The 16994-nt window shown below is 44.0% G+C and overlaps 1 protein-coding gene across 3 annotated transcripts in view; it reads left to right on the top strand.

Annotated features, from left to right (window-relative positions):
• Positions 1–16994, top strand: part of AKAP13 (A-kinase anchoring protein 13) — a 95991-nt gene that overhangs the window by 66606 nt on the left and 12391 nt on the right. For all 3 annotated transcript variants that reach the window (XM_040077489.2, XM_040077488.2, XM_040077490.2), the window contains 15 exons: positions 1493–1664; positions 4841–4908; positions 5409–5475; positions 6647–6782; positions 7712–7824; positions 8382–8528; positions 9119–9369; positions 9986–10111; positions 10217–10334; positions 10849–11097; positions 13274–13350; positions 14668–14849; positions 14931–15013; positions 15338–15517; positions 16239–16403. In XM_040077489.2, the coding sequence (XP_039933423.1) occupies positions 1493–1664; positions 4841–4908; positions 5409–5475; positions 6647–6782; positions 7712–7824; positions 8382–8528; positions 9119–9369; positions 9986–10111; positions 10217–10334; positions 10849–11097; positions 13274–13350; positions 14668–14849; positions 14931–15013; positions 15338–15517; positions 16239–16403 (2134 nt within the window). The remainder of the gene's footprint in view (positions 1–1492; positions 1665–4840; positions 4909–5408; positions 5476–6646; positions 6783–7711; positions 7825–8381; positions 8529–9118; positions 9370–9985; positions 10112–10216; positions 10335–10848; positions 11098–13273; positions 13351–14667; positions 14850–14930; positions 15014–15337; positions 15518–16238; positions 16404–16994) is intronic.

The following is a 16994-nucleotide window of genomic DNA, read 5'->3' as shown; positions in this document are numbered from 1 at the left end:
TGAGCAGGTCAGCGGATGGAAAATGTGGCTGTGGAGGTTTCTGTGGGGTGGTGTGAGCCAAGCTGATGGCTCAGAGGAGGCGGAGATGTGATGCAGTGCAGACTCTTTCTGGCAGATTTTCTGCTTCAGACAGGATTATTCCATATGGTAATACTCCTAGTTTTGCTTATTTGCAGAACAAAACAGCGTCTGGGGCCAGTAAATAGACTTTCTGTTTATGACACTTTGCAGGGAGAGACTGCGGCGCTGGCGCTTTGCCTGGGATGTGTTGGGAGAGGAGTCCTTAGGCTGAGTTACTCATTCTGTGTGTATCATCCAGGGCTCAACAGTTCTTGCAGCGGCTGCAGAGCTCCATCCCTCTTTAAGCCACTTCATGGCAGTTGCTCACGTGGGCAGCTCTGCAGCTCCCTGATATTCAGGCTAGGACAATATTAGGCAAAGGGCACGTGGCAAATAAATAACAAAATGCATAGATAAGCTAAGAGAAGCCTTTACCAGTTTCTGGTTAAGCTTCACTTTCAAATGCCAGGAAATCTGCAGCAACAGTTGAAAGTACAGACCTGCAGTTGACTTGTATCATAAACATTTTGTAGATTGGTACATGGAAAGATGAGGGGTTGTTGTAATTCAAATTCAGAGTTTTTCCGTGGAGTTTCCTTTAAAAATTGTTTGGAAGAATTCCAAATCCATGAAAGGCTGCAGGGAAAAATGTTTCAAATTTTTAGTATTTTCTATCTAAGGCAGAGATAGAAAAGAAGCAAAAACTCTGCTGAAAGTTGGAGAAGCTGTCTGTGCTTGTATTCTTTCCAAAGCTGAGTAGCCCAGAGTTTGAGTCCTGGCTTGTGGAAGATGAGAGGGTCTTTTATGGTGTTGCTGTTGCTCCCCAGCCTTTCTGTGGTGCCTTAGGTCAACCCATTTTGCCAAAAAGCTTCACATAGTTACTTGGGGTTGCATGTAACTGTTGAAGAAGTGGCTAGTTGGAAGGAAAACAGAGGTGGAAATATTTTGGCAGTAAGGCTGTAGAGGCACTGAAGAAGAGCTTGTGTTCTCCATAAAAAGTGCAGTTGCAAATCATGAGCCTTATGGTTTGGCCTTAAAAATTAGCTCTGTTGAAAGTCTGATACACACTGCATGTGGTATTTGTATTTAACACAATTTATTTAAAGTGCTGAAGAGGCTGATGGGAGCTCAGAAAAAGAGAAGAGGTAAAGTCATTAAACCAAGCAAGTATAAAACAAAGGCAGAAGGAAGTAGGTGCCTTCAGAACAGGCTCAGTGTCATCTGCAGTGGTGAGACACCTGTGTGAGTCAATAGTATGTAAATCCACTTCCACAGGGGCTTTTTTAAGGGAGAGCTGTGCAGACACATGGCCATTGTTCAGGTGCACCTCAATCAATACCCTCACCCTGCCAAAGGCAAACACCGAGCAATCTGTAACTAGGGAAGAGACCTCTGCCCGGTGACGAGGCTTTGGGTCGTTTTGTCTCGGCAGGAAAAAGAGAAAGATAAAGAGAAGACTAAAGAGAAGGAGAAAGATTCCAAGGAGAAGGAAAAAGATAAGAAGCTGTTGAATGGACATCTCTTCACTGCAACCTCCGTTGTAACCCAAGCAACCTGTTACCACTGTATGAAACCTTTCAATAAGGATTCGTACTACTGTGCAAGTAAGTCAGGGGGGTTCCCCCCCTTCCTTTTATTTTTCATTGAATCTGGCGTGGAAAATGCAAATCTTACATTCTATTTTCCTTTTGCTTGAGGATGTAAGGTGGGAGGGAGACTTAGGAGATAGTGATTCATGGAGCAGTGTGTTGCCTTGTGGAAACTGGGCTGAAATGAGTCGTGGCTGCACGGAAGTGTACTGAAACCTCTTTCCTAAGCCTGAGCTCGGCCATCACAGCAGGCCGTGGGGTTTTCTACCTCTTTTTGGGCTCTATCAGTCAGGAGAACTTTGGTTATTTCAGCTGCATTTAGTGGCTTGGAGCTGAGGTGCTTTGATAAGATGGACAAAGGACAGGGACAGCTGGCTTGGATCATGGCTTCTGTTTCCAGTGAGGGAAAAAAAAGTCCCACCCATCTGTGGTGTATTGCTTTAGTTCTCTGAAATACTGCTTTGGTGAACCCACAGCGGGAACCACATGGTACAGAAAGGAAATACTGACCCTCTGCTCCCTTCGTACAAGAAATTGCATCACGGGTCAAATGACAACTACCTGTGTACGTGTGGGGGACGTGCAGCCCAGGACAGGCAGGATGGGAACCTCACTGAGGGTTTCTGACAGACTGGGGATTTTGTTCTCGTTTCGTATCAGATGGTTTCTCATGCCTGTAGCTCGATAAGGTCAGCAGTGTTTGTGTGGTCGAGACCAGAATGCTGCTTGGTTCATGCAGCAACCCAAAGCTATAGAATATGCAGACAAGCCCCATTTTTTTTCTCAGTGCCAGAAGCTTCCCTCTCCTCACTGTTAGTAATTTTCGACTCCACTTAGCTTAGAAATGAGTCAAAGCGACTGCGGGAACTGCTCCCAGGCTGGAGCCTGCCGTTCCTGCTGGTAGATGTGAGCAGGGGAAGGAGCAGCCAGCTGAATCCCAAATGGCACTTCTGAGTTTCCTGGAAGAGACTTCAGCAGTTTGTTTGTCTGAGACGTTCTCTGTGTCAGCCTGATGGGAAATGTAAAACATGGACAATTACAAACCCTCAAGTGCATCCTCTCCCTTTCCCCACTTGACTTTCTTAACAGCTTCTGTAGCCACGTAGAAAATCAAATATATCCTAGTTTAACGCTCTAGATGCTAATGAGTTAAAATAACCCAACAGTGTCATACGTTTTAGCACAATGATCTTTCCTTATTTTCAAGGTACAGTGGAAAACTACTGTAATTTTCTGCATTGGCCAGAAAATGAATGTCATAAAAATATGTTTGGTGAGGGTCTAAGTTGAGAGCTCACATCAGAGAGTGGTTCTTTCTCCCACTGCATCTTAAAATCAACCTGGGATGCTTTGGAAATGATGGATAAGAATCAGCAGAGGCTCTGATATTCCTGTGCTTTTGGAGACTGGTGCTGCCACCACTGCTCTGTCTCACCTGTGGATGACTTTTAATGCTTTTTAAAGCACTGGATATTTTAAATCAATGTCTCAGCTTTTCAGTGATGGCCCCCAGCTTCCTGAAACATCTACTCAATGCTGAAAGATTGAGCATGCTCTGAAACAAATGGGCAAGCAAGAAAACCTAATTTTTAGTAGCTTTCTGCCTTGTCTCTTTTACTTTTTTTTGTGATCAGTGATGCAGAAAATTAGGGTTTGGCTGATTTAGTTATTAATACTTGTGACACAGAGCAGTTAGAGGAACTCTTGCTTGCTGAAGAGTTGAATTGGAGGAATAAAGTGAGTACAGCCAGATTTTTTAACATAAAAATTCCAAATTTTTTTTTGCCAAATGTTACACGCTAAAGAGCTGTCTTCAGGCTTTCAAGGCTTGAGTGTGACTTTCATGATTCTGAATTGTCTCACTGCCTCTGTTCATGCATCAGAGGATAAGGTTCTGTTCCTCTTTCCTGTTTGGTTTGAAGACTTACAGTGGGTTTTGCAAGAGTTCTTAGGTAGCTTTGTTCTGTCTTCTCTTGCACAGGAAATTGTGAGACACTGTCAGAATAGCAGCACCCTATGGCCTTACACTTATCTCTGTCAAAATATCAGAATTACTGGCTTTTATTGAGTCATCCCAAATATAAGAGATTCTAGAAATGTGAGCATATTTTGTCATTCTGGGCATAGAATTTTTTCTTTTTTCCTGCCTCAGGAAATAATTCAGAACTTCACATTTTGGGTGTAGTATGTAAAATACAGTTCATTACCTCTGTTAGCGTTGTCACGAATGAGTGGAAATATTTTTCTCTAAGCTGCTGAATCTCATCTTTTTTCTGTGATCTTTCATCTGCCAAAAGAGTTAAGGCCTGAAACCCAATTCTCAGTTCTTATGGGGGAAAAAAAAAAAAAAAAAAAAGGCAGTTTAAACCATCTTTGCTAACTTTGACTCCCAGAAATCTGCTGGCAGAGATCATGGGCAGACTCAGGGCATTAAAAAAAAAAAAAAAAAAAAAAAAAAAGCCCATCAACCAAACCACCCAGCTTTTGCTCTGGCATATGTGCAGCAAAGCAAATATGCCAGGTGGTGTTAAAGCATGATGGTGCTTGCATTGGTGAATGTGGTGGTTTTGGACCAAAATTCAGTTTCCAGCAGGAAATCCCAACCTCAAGGATCTCTGACAGATGCTGCTCCTGTTATCTGTTCTGGTAACCCTGCAGTAGGGCAGGACTTTGGTTCTGTGCTATAGATTTTATCCCTGATGTCTGAGTTTGTGTAAATGAATTTCCCCATCCTCTTTGTGGCTTTTAGATCTCGTAGTCCTTGTCTTGATGAGAACAGTATTTGTCTTCTCAGAGTAATATTGGCCCTACAATTGGTTTCTCTTTCTGTCTCCTGCTTCTGCTTTCCACCTTTTTTTCAGAGGGATAATGTCATCAGGTTTTGTGGGTTTTTTCCTTTTTTTTCTTTAATTTAAGACCTCTGGCAACTAAACCTTGCATTGATTTTTAAACAGAATTTCCTGTTAAATTCTTTGAGGAAATGTTATTAGCAAACAAAGAGCTAATTATCCTGGAAAGCAGCCTCTCAGTATTTGTAGCTACCTGTGTAAATCACAACAGTGCCTGAAAGTTATAATTCTCAGTTGTTTAAGTTAACAGTTCAGATGACAAACAGCAAAAACTGACCTGTTTTCTCTGGGGTTTTGTTTAATTTGTTGGTTTTTGGGCTTTTTTTTTTTTTTTTTTGGCAGACTGTAATGCAATTGTTCACAAAGGCTGTAAGGAGAATTTTGCTTCTTGTGCAAAGGTCAAAATGAAGGTAAGGGATTTCATCTACTCTACATATATGTATGTGTGTGTGTATATATATATATATATATGTTTGTGTTTGTGTGTGTGTGTATATATACTTTCTACCATGTCACAAAGTTTCCAGTTTGTTGTAAAGAACTTCAGCCCTGGTGCTGAAGCTTTCACATAATGAAGACTGTTAAATATACTGTTTGTTTAAGAACACACAGTTTTTGTGCTTACCCTAAATGCAAGGAACCTGCTTCTCCAAGCTAAATGATGTTTGTGCAATTATGATTTCAGTTCACTTCAGTATTGTCATCGTTTTCACATTTTCATATTAGCTGCGCATTTCTCCATCTGTTATTTTGCTTGTTTCATTCAGAGAAAATAAAAAATATATTTAAAAATACACATACATTGAGAGGCTTCAGGGAAAAAAAATCAGCTTTTTTTGTTTTAGTTATATGGCACAACCTCCTGGGAGAAAGGAGGAAGAAATTAAAGTGAATTTCGTTTTTCTTTCAGCCACAGAGAGGGATGCTGCAGGCACACGATACCTCTTCGTTACCCACAGTAACCATGAGAAACAAAAGTAAGACAATTTCTTTCCTTCTGCTTTGGGAGTTGTGTGTGTCTGCTGTTCTTAACTGTTCTGACAACTGATACTTGATATTATGAAAAATAAGCTTTGAACAAAGCAGGGATGAGAGCATCCTCTGTGAATGCTAAGCAATATTTGAGACTTCAGAAGTTGTACAGAGTTCACCCCCTTCTGCAGTGTCTGTGTTGCTTTAAGGATATGTAAAATCATCTCAGTTTTAGAAAAATCACTTGTCTGTTGTAGCTTGCTGAATGCCTATACCTCTTAAGGCCACAAAATCTGGAAGATGCAGCCTGTGTCTATGGGTGTCTGACATGGGAAAGGATCCAGCTATGAGTGTTAAGTGGAGAGGATTCAAAGCACAGTTATTTTTGTTTTAATTAAATAGTTTTGGGCTTTGAGATAGGCAAAATAATTTAATTTTGAGTAGGAGGAATATTGGAAAACTGTTCCTGACTTTGCTGAGGTACACAGTGCACTACAGTGACCCAGTGTGACCAAGGATAGAGAACAGGTGTGAAATAGCCCAAATTGCTTTTATAGGGCCATGATTTGATAAGCTTCAATGATAAGCTTTGATAAGATAAATGATAGTTTGTTTAGAACCACACTATATAATACAGTTGTAATCCCCGTGGTATTTATCATGAAGTTCAGAGGTGTTGCTCCAGAGAGCAGAAGTGCATCTGAAGAAGGAAAAATCTGGAATTAATATGAACAGATTAGTTAAAGGTACATGATGATGTGATGAAATCAGGATTACCGTTTCTCTGTGGTACATACTGATAAGAGAATCCTGTCTCAAAAGAGTTTGACCAGAAACAGCAAGATTTATATGACTATGGACCCAGAGAAATAAAAAGGCAACAGGGTGGATTGTGACATGTGATTAATTACCGAAACAGTTCAGTTCAATTTTCCACGTGTCTCTGGAGTTGCAGGTCCCCCCTGGGTGTTTCAGGCATAGTGCAGTGACTTCTGCACAGGGGTCGATGGTCTTCCCTTCCTGTGGCTGTTCCTAACTGCTGACATCCCCTGGGATGACTCTAGGAAGAAAAGGCAGTGAATTTCAGAGTCTGGATCCTTTTGAGTCATCATCCTGCCAGTTACAGTGGTTTAGGTGTTTGCATGTGCTGACTGTTCTCCCACCCTTCCGCTGCAGGCTCGCAGCCGAAGGAGCGCCCGCGCTCCGCGATCCTCACTCCCGACGAAAGCACCGTCGCCTCCACCTTCAACAACAGGAGATCACAGCAGCCCACTGCACTCTCCAAAAGTGTCTCCATACAGAACATTGCAGGGTAAGGTTCCTCCCTGCTCACCTTGACTACGTGTGTGGCATCTGATCTAATTCTGTTGACGCTGCCAACGGAATTAAAGCCAGATCTCACTAAGTTCAAGTACTGTGACTTGTGTTAAAGGTACAAAAGGGGTCACAAACAGGGAAACAGCCGTGTTCTGTAGGATTCCATCAGTTGTCATCTGTGTGTTGGAGTTAGTTTAGCCATGGCAGGAGTTCAGAGGCACAGCTGGGTTGGTCTGGTAGGTTCAAGGCCACTTCAGAGGGATGGTCTGGGCTCCTAGGAAGAAATTCCCTTGTCTTGGGCCGGATACTGTGCAAGCACACATTTGCAGCTCAAGAATAGTGTTAACTTTTGTGTCCAGAACAGGAGGGAGGAGGCACAGAGCTGCAGTCTTCCTGCTTTTAGATTGTATTATACAAAAACATAGAAGAAAATCTAATTTATGGTTCCTACCATACTTGCATGTTGAGCAGTTCTACATGTGAGGCAGTCACAGGGACTGGCACATTCTGGGCAGTTTGGATGTCCTGGCTCTTCATGGGAAATTTAGTTTCAGTCCATTTTCTGATCTTTCTCAGAGCTAGTGATAAGGACTCTTGGATAGCCTTTGGTGCTGCATTTTTTCTCAGTGTTTGCTCCAAGGGCAATGAGGATGGGATGTGACTGGAATGCAGTTATCCAAACTGTAAACCCTCAGGAGTGGTTCTTTATGGAAAGCACCGTCACTCACAACTGTAGTGCTTACAGCTTCTCGAGTTCCAGTGGGTAGTTAGTAAACAACTCATAAAAGCACATTCTGTAGGTAATCGTGCAGTGCTGCCTTTGTTTTTCAATTCATATTTAAAATGCATTTATTCTGCTTATCTGAAAGTACATTTGGCTGGGTTTTTGTCATAAACAATATTCTGTGTTCTGTTTCTCTGCAGCGTTGGGAACGATGACAACTTAATACACACTTGGAAATTCCTGTCGCAGTCAACGGACTCTTTACATAAAATCAGCCGAGTTAATGAATCCATGGAGTCTCTGGTTGATGAAGGTAAGAGATCTCCATGGCATTTATAGGAGAAGGAAGGTCTCAGTTCTGCTTTCCAGAAATAGAAAATCCATTTTCAGCAATTGTCTTCTTTTATAATGGACAATTAAAGTGCATTTATTTTAATCTCAGAATATTAGTATGATAAACTAAAACAATGCCCCACATAGTAATTTCTTTAGCTCATTGAATTATGGAAAAACATTTGGAAGGTTTCAGTTGCAGTTGAGTTACTTGGAGTTTAGCTCAGGGACAAACATTTCCTCTTCTGTTGTGCTTTTTTATTTAACTGCAATGCCCTTGCATGGCAGATTAAGAATACATTATCTGAGCTAGAATTTGGTCTCTGTGAAAATGGTGATCAGGAAACCAGGAAATAACCTTTAAAAGTGTTTTTCATAACTAGTCTTCCTGTGGTGCGTGATCATTTGTGTCAGTAAAGGAGGATGTGTGTGATGTCTGTGGTGTGACTGACGAAGCCTAAACCTAAATAATTAGACAGGAATCTCAAATGGGACAAGTTACCCTCATCTTGATGGCACTTACATTGCTTTGTAAAGGTGCAGACATGAATGAAGGACAGCTCATGGGAGACCTGGAATTAGATTCCAAGCAGCTGGAGGCAGAGTCCTGGAGCCAAGTAGTGGACAGCAAGTTCCTACAGCAGCAATACAAAGATGTTGTCAAACGGCAAGATGTGATTTACGGTGAGACATCTGCACCTTCACTTTTCTCTCACTGTAGACAGCTCCTTGATCTACTCACATGCATGGATTTGGGAAAGTTGAGCCTCATGAATAGGAACATGGCTTTGGTTTCCTCAAAAGCCAAACTCTCATTCTTGAAGTTCCTAGAAACATAATGTATTCTGTCCTTCTGCATTTTACATATCCAGAGGCCATCACAAAACCCCAGAAATTGCTTCTCCTCATTTGTCTGCTTAGGACTTTCAAATTGGGTTCCAGCACAAGCGGCTAACTAGGAAGTCTTTTCCTGAGGGATTCAGGAGCCATCCTGTATGGCAAAAGAGGGGTGTGTGGAGGCTGGCAGGGAGGTGTTAGGAAGAAGAAGATACCAGGGCTGAAGGTTGAGACCGCAGCAACAAATCCAAAGCTCTCTGTTGTGGGATGCCTCTTCCCCCCTTTTTCTTTCACACATGAAACTTTTGACTGATGTTACAATTCCTGACATGAAATTTTCTGAAGCCAATTTAGAGAAGCCCAGTTATGGAAAAGATTTCTAATGGCAGCTTTTCCTTGTGCTGGAACCCATGAACTCTTGTCCTCATCCTATCCAGAGCTAATGCAGACAGAAATGCACCACGTCCGCACCCTGAAGATCATGAACGATGTGTACAGTGCAGCCATGTTAAAGGAACTGCAGTATGACCAGCAAGTCGTGGACAAGATCTTTCCCTGCCTGGAAAACTTGCTGCACATCCACAGTCAGTTTTTCCAGCGGATTCTGGAAAGGAAGAAGGAGTCACTGGCAGACAAAAGTGAAAAGAACTTTGTTATCAGGAGGATAGGTGACATCCTAGTGAATCAAGTAAGTGCTGGAAAATGCGTGCAGTTCTGAGAACACAGCTGGAAGCCAGATGCTTTTCCTTCCCTCCTGTTTGTGCCTGTCAGATAAGCGCAGCTGATGGCACCTTTACTCTTCACACATAAAAATCTCTGCCTCTGCTTTTTGAAGCACTGTTTGCTCTTTCAGAGGAAGGTCCTATGTTGAAAATTAATTTAGTTCATTTTGAGGGAAAGAGAAGCGTTCACTGGCAGGCAGAAAACAGTTTGACCACAGACAGGAGTGTAGGCAGGAGCTCACAGCAAAATATGCCCAGTGTGTTTCTTGGCTGCATTACTGACCTGGTGTTTAACTCAGGGTGGGTCATTTTACTTTTCTTCATCCACAGTTTCTGTCTTCTTTTTATCTGTGTTGACTTTTCTTGTGGTTGGCTTTTAAGCCCTGTGAGTGGAGCCACAGGTTTTGCTGTAGATGTGAACTCTGTGAAGTCCCCAGATCAGCTCTTTACTCTCTAGAGATCTGCTTGCATGCTTTGGACTAATATGATTTCATCAAGTTCTCCTGAGAGCCTGGCAGGCGCTGCTGGGATGTCACCCAGAAGTTCAGTGCAGGTTGGAGCTGTGTGTCCCATTCTTTGCAGTTCTCTGGAGAGAGTGCTGAGCGAATGAAGAAAACCTACGGCAAATTCTGCGGGCATCACAACGAGGCTGTGAATTACTTCAAAGATCTTTACTCGAAGGACAAGCGCTTTCAGGCATTTGTCAAGGTAGGACCTGGCAGGACAGATGTAGCTGATGGAAAAAACGTGTCCTTTCTGCGCTCTGGGGGAATGTTTTGCTGCAGAACTGAAATTTTTATCTTTGTCCCTTAGAAAAAAATGAGCAGCTCCCTGGTGAGGCGTCTTGGGATTCCTGAATGTATCCTGTTGGTAACACAGAGAATCACAAAGTACCCGGTCCTTTTACAAAGGATACTGCAGTACACCAAAGGTAGGGACCAGTTCCTCTATTCTAAGCACGTATTTGTTTGTCCAGTGTCAGGTTTGGCTCCTTTACAGCTGAAGCAGATTTTCTTACCACCTAATCCAGTCATTGTCTCACATCACTGCAATGAGATAACTCAGTTCCATGCTTCCATTTAGGATTAGTTGTTTAGGTACCTCAATTTAGTTGTTAGAAGTCTATCTACAGCTAATTAAGGAGCAACACACCTAGACTCCAAAGTCTCCCAGCTTGCTTTTTCTGGTATTGGCTAAAATATGTACTTAATTTGTGCGTTTCATCTCTACTGTCTTATATGCAAAGTATATTGGGATATTCTCCAGCCTCAACCATGTATATGTAAAAGGTTTTATGAAACTCTGTTTAAGGGGGAAAAAAGTCTCATTTAAGTATTAAAAAATTACAATGTTGGAACTTGGGAGAAGAGGAGGGAAGTAAAATTGAGGAGTTAGACTGCACAAAGACAAAGTCAAATCGAGATGTTTCTGTTTCTTTTTTAAAGAAAATGAAGTGGAACATGAAGACTTGACTCAGTCATTAAACCTCGTTAAAGATGTGATTGCTGCAGTCAATAGCAAAGTCAGCAATTATGAAAAGAAAATGCGTCTTGGGGAGATTTACAGCCGGACAGACAGCAAGTCCATCATGAGGATGAAGAGTGGCCAGATGTTTGCAAGAGAGGACTTGAGGCATCGGAAGCTCATCCGAGATGGGCCTGTTTCACTAAAAAACTCAGCTGGCCGGTTAAAAGGTAGGACTGTCCTGCCTTCTGCTGTGGAAGGATGCAGCTCACCCTCTCTGGGTGTAGGATTAGTCCTCAGATTGGTGCCTCCACCCTTGATTTAATTTTCTGCTTTGACAGATCGTGACAGCAGCTTTCCCCTGCTGTACCGCCACTCTCCATTGCATTTGCAGTTCCTCGTGTGTGTTCTGGAGTGACAGAGAGCTGCTTCTCCTTCTCCCCTGCCTCCTGCTTAGGGCTCGTGGCAGTGACACCTCTGTGTGTCAGCCAAGGAGCAGAGTTGCTGTGGGATGCTCTGGGCCAGGAGGGCGCCCTTGGGGCTGCAGTTACCCAGAGCATGGAGTCAGATCTCCTGTGCCACACTTCGAGGAGTTGTGCTGGCTAAATCTGGAGCTCAGCCTCAATTTCCCCAGCCTTTCCTTCCCTCCAAGGCCTGTGGCAGATCTGCAGCAGTGGTGTCCCAGCTGCACTGGGATCCAAGGAAATGTCCGAGGCATTTGTTGCTCCCGAACTTCTTGAGCTGTTGACACAAACTATTCAGGAGAGGCTCTGGTGTCCCTGCAGCTGCCTCTTGTTGAGTCAGTGTTTTCTTGAGTTGCTTTTTGTTTGTTATCAGGCAGAAGTAGTTTTTTTAAGGTGCTGTGCACTGAAGTTCTCCACTGAACTAAACACTGTACCTCCCAAGGAATCTTTCAGCTGGGACCACGGTAGCAGTAAGAGCAGACAGGGCTGTGCCTCAGGCTTGGCAGGAAGGCTGGGCTTCCCTTCCTCCCTGCAGCATTAGCTGATTAAATTACGGTCTGTGGGCATGAATGGGGCCTGGGAGCCTGATGCCGTGCTGTGCAGGGAGGTGGTGATAACATGGAATTCCGTTTGGGGTATGATTTATTTTGAGGTTTTTGGAAGCAGGAAGTTTGCAGATGATTTCTAGGCACCCGAGACTACTACTGCTTTTAGATGGTGGATGAAGCAAGTTCTGCTGCTGTTGTGAAATCGTGATAAGCACAGGCTCCATTTGCATTCTTTACTCATAGAAATGCACAAATGAGTCCGTAGTGCAAATACCCAGGGAAGGCAGGTCCTGCAGGCAGACTGCAGACCCAGGGGGAGAGTAGATCGTTCATATATTCAAGTCATTTTCTGGTATTTGAAATGGAGCACCGAAAATTATAGGAAGAACTTTTGTTTAAGGGTTTTAGCATTTCCCTCTTGCGAAGTGCAAGAGGGAGCAAAGAAAAAGGCAGTCAAATGCCACCTTCTGCAAACCTCCCAGAGGCTGGATTTCATTTTGCAGCTTTGCTTAAAGTCTAGTGGTTCTTTTATCTGGAATGGATTCTGTCTTCCCAAAACAGACTGGAAGGATTTACCCATGGGATGATTTAAGTTTTTTGGTTTGCTTCCTTTCTGTCACAAGATTTCCCAAGTACATTACACAAAACCTCTTTGTACCAAGGGGTCTGGGTGGGGCATTACACTTGGTAGTTGCTGTGCAACTTTATGATATGTTATTAGGAGACTTGGAAGGCTCAACGTGTACTCTGGGAAAAGACTGATTTAAAATCCTCTGTTGGCTTGAGGTTGTGTTTCCTTCTCCCGTGAAAGAAAGCCAGGTCCTGTGTCTCACGCAGGCTCCCCTCAGAGCTGTGTTTGTCTGAGAGCAGAATTACTGGTGGCTCCTGAAGTCAGTATTTCCTGGGAAAAAAACTGCAGCTGACAAATGTTGTTATTGCACGATAATTTACACCCTGCAAACCACTCATCAAGAGAACCATAAAACCCAAAACTTCCTGTGCAGATATTTTGCTCGAGGGCTGAAATATTGATTGTTTGAGAAAACAGAGCTTCTATTGAATAAATGTCTCTGGCTTTCACTGTTATGCCCATGCCTTAACTGGTAGTGAGCGTGTGGCTGGAGAGGAGCACCCGTGCTCCAGTGGGTGAGAGCAAATCCTGCAGGGTGCCCGGGAGCTGATGTGTCCTGCTTAATGCAAAGCTGGTTCAGAGCTAACCTGATCTGACATCTCCAGAAACTGCCCTTGCTCTTCCTGCCAACTGGGAGGTTAATCCTGCTTCCAGGATTTGCAAAACCAGCCCTGCTGCTCCCCAGCGCCGGTGTTATTACAAGAAATCTGTTCCGGGGTGGGTTGTGTGGTTGTACTGCACTGCTGTGCTTCTTCTTTTGCAGAAGTCCAGGCTGTTCTCCTCTCTGACATGCTCGTGTTCCTTCAGGAGAAGGACCAGAAGTATGTCTTCGCCTCACTGGTAAGGCTTCAACCTTTTTTCCTTCTTACCTTTCCGTGTGAGAGACCCGTGATGTTGTGTTGTGCAGCAAAGCCAGCAATTGCCCGCTAAACAACTTAATTTTCTTGTTCGAAACATTTTTGTTTGCTGAGCAGACTCCATTCATTTTGATGGGAAAACATGTCTTCATGCCCCACCTCCTCTTCCTGCAGTGCCTTGGCACAGCTGATAATTGGCCTTGAAAACCTGCCTGTCACTCAAAACACTTGTGCTTTGCAGTTTGTGCACGCTGGAGCAGGGAGGGGGCGAGGGGATAATGCAAACATTGTAAAAATGAACCTCGGCAGAAGGAAATGTCCAAATACATTGTGAGCTGCTGTGGGGGGCGGTGAGGTGAAATGCCAGGGCAGTAAATTCAACAGAACAGCGTGAAAATAAATGTCAGAGAAATATATTTGCAATGTGCAGGAGCAAAACCATTAGGTTTGAGGGCAGGCCCCCGAAAAGGGCTGAGAACATTGACCTGCTAAAGAAAACCTGGTGCCTAATGGAGTCTGCTGGGCTGTACCTTCCAGGCACGGTCTAGACTGGCTAAACCTTGTGACCTTTCCACTCTCTGAGCATTTTGAAAGCTGATAATTTGTTATTCCAGTCCCACCAACCCTCTGCACGGGCTCGGTGCCCTCCACAGGGGAAGCTGATTTGCATACAAGTCCTGCCAGTGAACCAGATCACCCCGGCTGTAGCATGTGGTACAGTGCACAGAGGGGCTGACTCGTGTGCAGGTGACACAGCAGCCTGGGGACGCTGTCACCCAGCAGGCTGATGACACAGAGACCATAGCACGCGGTGAACATCACCTCACACACGAGTTCTCACGTAGCAGTCAGCCGTCAGCGTCTGGGAGCAGCAGAGGTTTTGTGGGATTTGAAAACAAGACTTTATCCTGGAGAGAGATGGGGAAGATGCTGGGTGTGAAGCTGGCTAGCAAGCTGCACCAAGTGTTAGGAGCTGTGATATTAGTGACAGGGAGAGTGTGGTCAGTAGGAAATGAGATTGGAGCAAAATAAGGTACAGTTTACAAAACCACAAAGTCGATTTGAAATTAATTCTTTCTTAAAATGGAGTGAGGTGAAATTGCTTTTCCTACAGAACTGTTGGAAATCCCTTTTGTTTGACCCCATTGAAGCTATTTTTTTTAATTAGCCAGTATGTTCAGAAAATGTTTACAAACCTGAGAGAATGTAGCACTATGGTTTATTGGGAGCTTTTCAATGCTAGTTTAAATCTGGGAGCTAGCTCTGGTCACCCTGCTCACCCATTTCTTTCCCTCTGAAGGACCAGAAATCCACTGTGATCTCTCTGAAGAAGTTGATTGTACGAGAAGTAGCTCATGAGGAGAAGGGATTGTTCCTGATCAGCATGGGTGGAAAGGATCCTGAAATGGTGGAAGTCCACGCCAGCTCCAAAGAAGAGCGCAACGGCTGGATCCAGATCATTCAGGACACAATGCACACCATGTAAGGCACTCAGCTGCTCTTGTGAGACAGGGGCTGCACTGGGTGTGTTCCTGCAGTAACTGAGCCATCTCTCCTGTCCAGGGATAGAGATGAAGACGAAGGAGTCCCTTGCGAGTCTGAGTTTGAAAAGAAATTGTCCGATGCGAAATTGAGAGGACTGAAAGGTAAAATCTGCCTGGAACAGAGCTGGGGAGCCATTGTGGGAAAATGTACGGGTGTTTTTGGGTTGGGTTTTGTGGTCGAACTGTGACTTTTTTCAATCCTGCATCCAGCAAATAACTGCAGTCCTGGTTTGCAGCTCGCCTTTCTTGCATTATTTATTTCCTGAGCCTGCTGTGCCAGATTGCCCAGGGCACTGCTGTGCTGCCAAGCCCAGCACATATTGTCATGCTCCACTAGATGGGGCCAATATCTCAGGAATCGCTCAGGTTTCCTTGCCAAAGCTTTTATTTTCTGTCTTCATCCCTGTTTTATGTTCACCCCCACAGAACAACTTCAGCAGAAGGATAAACAGATCCTGCTCTTGCTGGAGGAGAAGACGAAGATCTTCCAGGACATGGCAGACAGTTCTGTGCAGGAGGAGATGCCAGGCTCCAGGCTGCTCTTCAGAGCCAACACAGAAGAGGCTCCAAAAGGAGAGGCAATCATGAAAACTGCAATAAATGAAGGTGAGCCAGTCACGTGACATGTAAATTACAGTAACCAACTAGAATTGGTTACCTTCAGTGAATGAATCAGTTCTCAAGCCCCGGTTTTGCAGGGGATATCTCTTTGTAGAATAACAAGATAAGGAGAAACTGCTCCTCATGGTATTGTCTCAGGGACAGGTCATGAGGATCAGAAAAGGAAGCAGACATTGGGGAGTGTTGAAAGTGGGCAGGAAAGTCAGCACAAAGAACCATGCATTGAACCTGCTTTGGGGTCAGGAGCAGCATGGGATTTATCCTTGGCCGAAATTTGGACCGTCCAGGCTTTTGCTATTCTTCAGTCTCAGCAAGATGTGAGGGAGGGGCTTGGGTTCCAGGAGGTACTTGTGTGCTTGCAAGGGACAAGCAGTTCTGTTGACAAAGGCAAGGGTAGGTGGAAGCTCAGGCTATTTCCAGTGTGGTCTTTGGAGAGTCTAAAATTATTAAGTGCTGTTGTCAGAGGACATCGAGGTTGCCTGACGGAAGAGAGGGAGGCGTAAGCTTGTGCAGAGCTCCAAGAGTTGGGGTTAGCGATCAGACAGAGTGAGTTTTTTGCAGGGGCAATGTGTTCTGTTCCTGTGATTGTCACAGAAACCTAGATTTTTTGTACACCAAATAATTTCTGACCTGAGCTCAGGCAGGGATGAAAATAGCTCAGAAACCTGAGGTGGGCCTTAACAAAGACATTGTTGCTTTTTGTCAGTTGAACTGCTGCAAGACCTGGTGAACAGGAGCCTGGGCACTGCCCTGGGACAGCAGGTCAGCAGCACTGCCATGGATCAGGAGGGAGGAGTTGGCCCCATCTCGCTCCCTAGAAGGGCAGAAACTTTTGGAGGATTTGACAGTCATCAGATGAACGCCTCCAAGGGTGAGTAGTTCTATGTGTGCACATCAGAATTTGTTAATAATGCACATCATTGTATCCTCTTGCTTCAGAAGGACTTCACCTGGTAGTTTGGGTTTCACAACTCCTCTCCAGCAGTAGTTGATAGATTAAATCACAGATTAGGAAAAAAGCCTGTGTACAGGTATAGTGTGGTAGCTGAGAACCTGTGGCTATAAGAGGGTTAAACATCTGAACTCTTCGCTCCTCTCTGTGCTCTCTCTAAGTAATATTTGCTATTTTACTTATGTGCCACATGAAAGCATTTGACTTCTCAATAAATTAGTTTCTTCATGTTATTATTGTAATATCTACAGGTCTGTTCTTTGTTCTTCACTTTTCTTCCCAGTAGGAGCCTGATGCTGTTGCATTCACAAATGGAGGTGGATATTGCTGAATCAAACACCTTCTCCCCTGTCTCTGCTCTCTATGCATTTATGTTCCACCTACATCTGCATGTATTATTCCTCCAATTAAGTCTCTCCCAAAGAAATGCGTGACTACTTCTTTCAGCTGCATAGTTGGCTGCTTCCCAATGCCCTCTTTCTTTGCTCTAGTCATCAGAAACTTCCCTGT

This window comes from Hirundo rustica, chromosome 13 (assembly GCF_015227805.2).
Source record: "Hirundo rustica isolate bHirRus1 chromosome 13, bHirRus1.pri.v3, whole genome shotgun sequence".
Classification (NCBI taxonomy): Eukaryota; Metazoa; Chordata; class Aves; order Passeriformes; family Hirundinidae; genus Hirundo; species Hirundo rustica.
The sequence above is the reverse complement of the archived record's forward strand: the minus strand, read 5'-3'. Positions and strand labels throughout refer to the sequence as shown.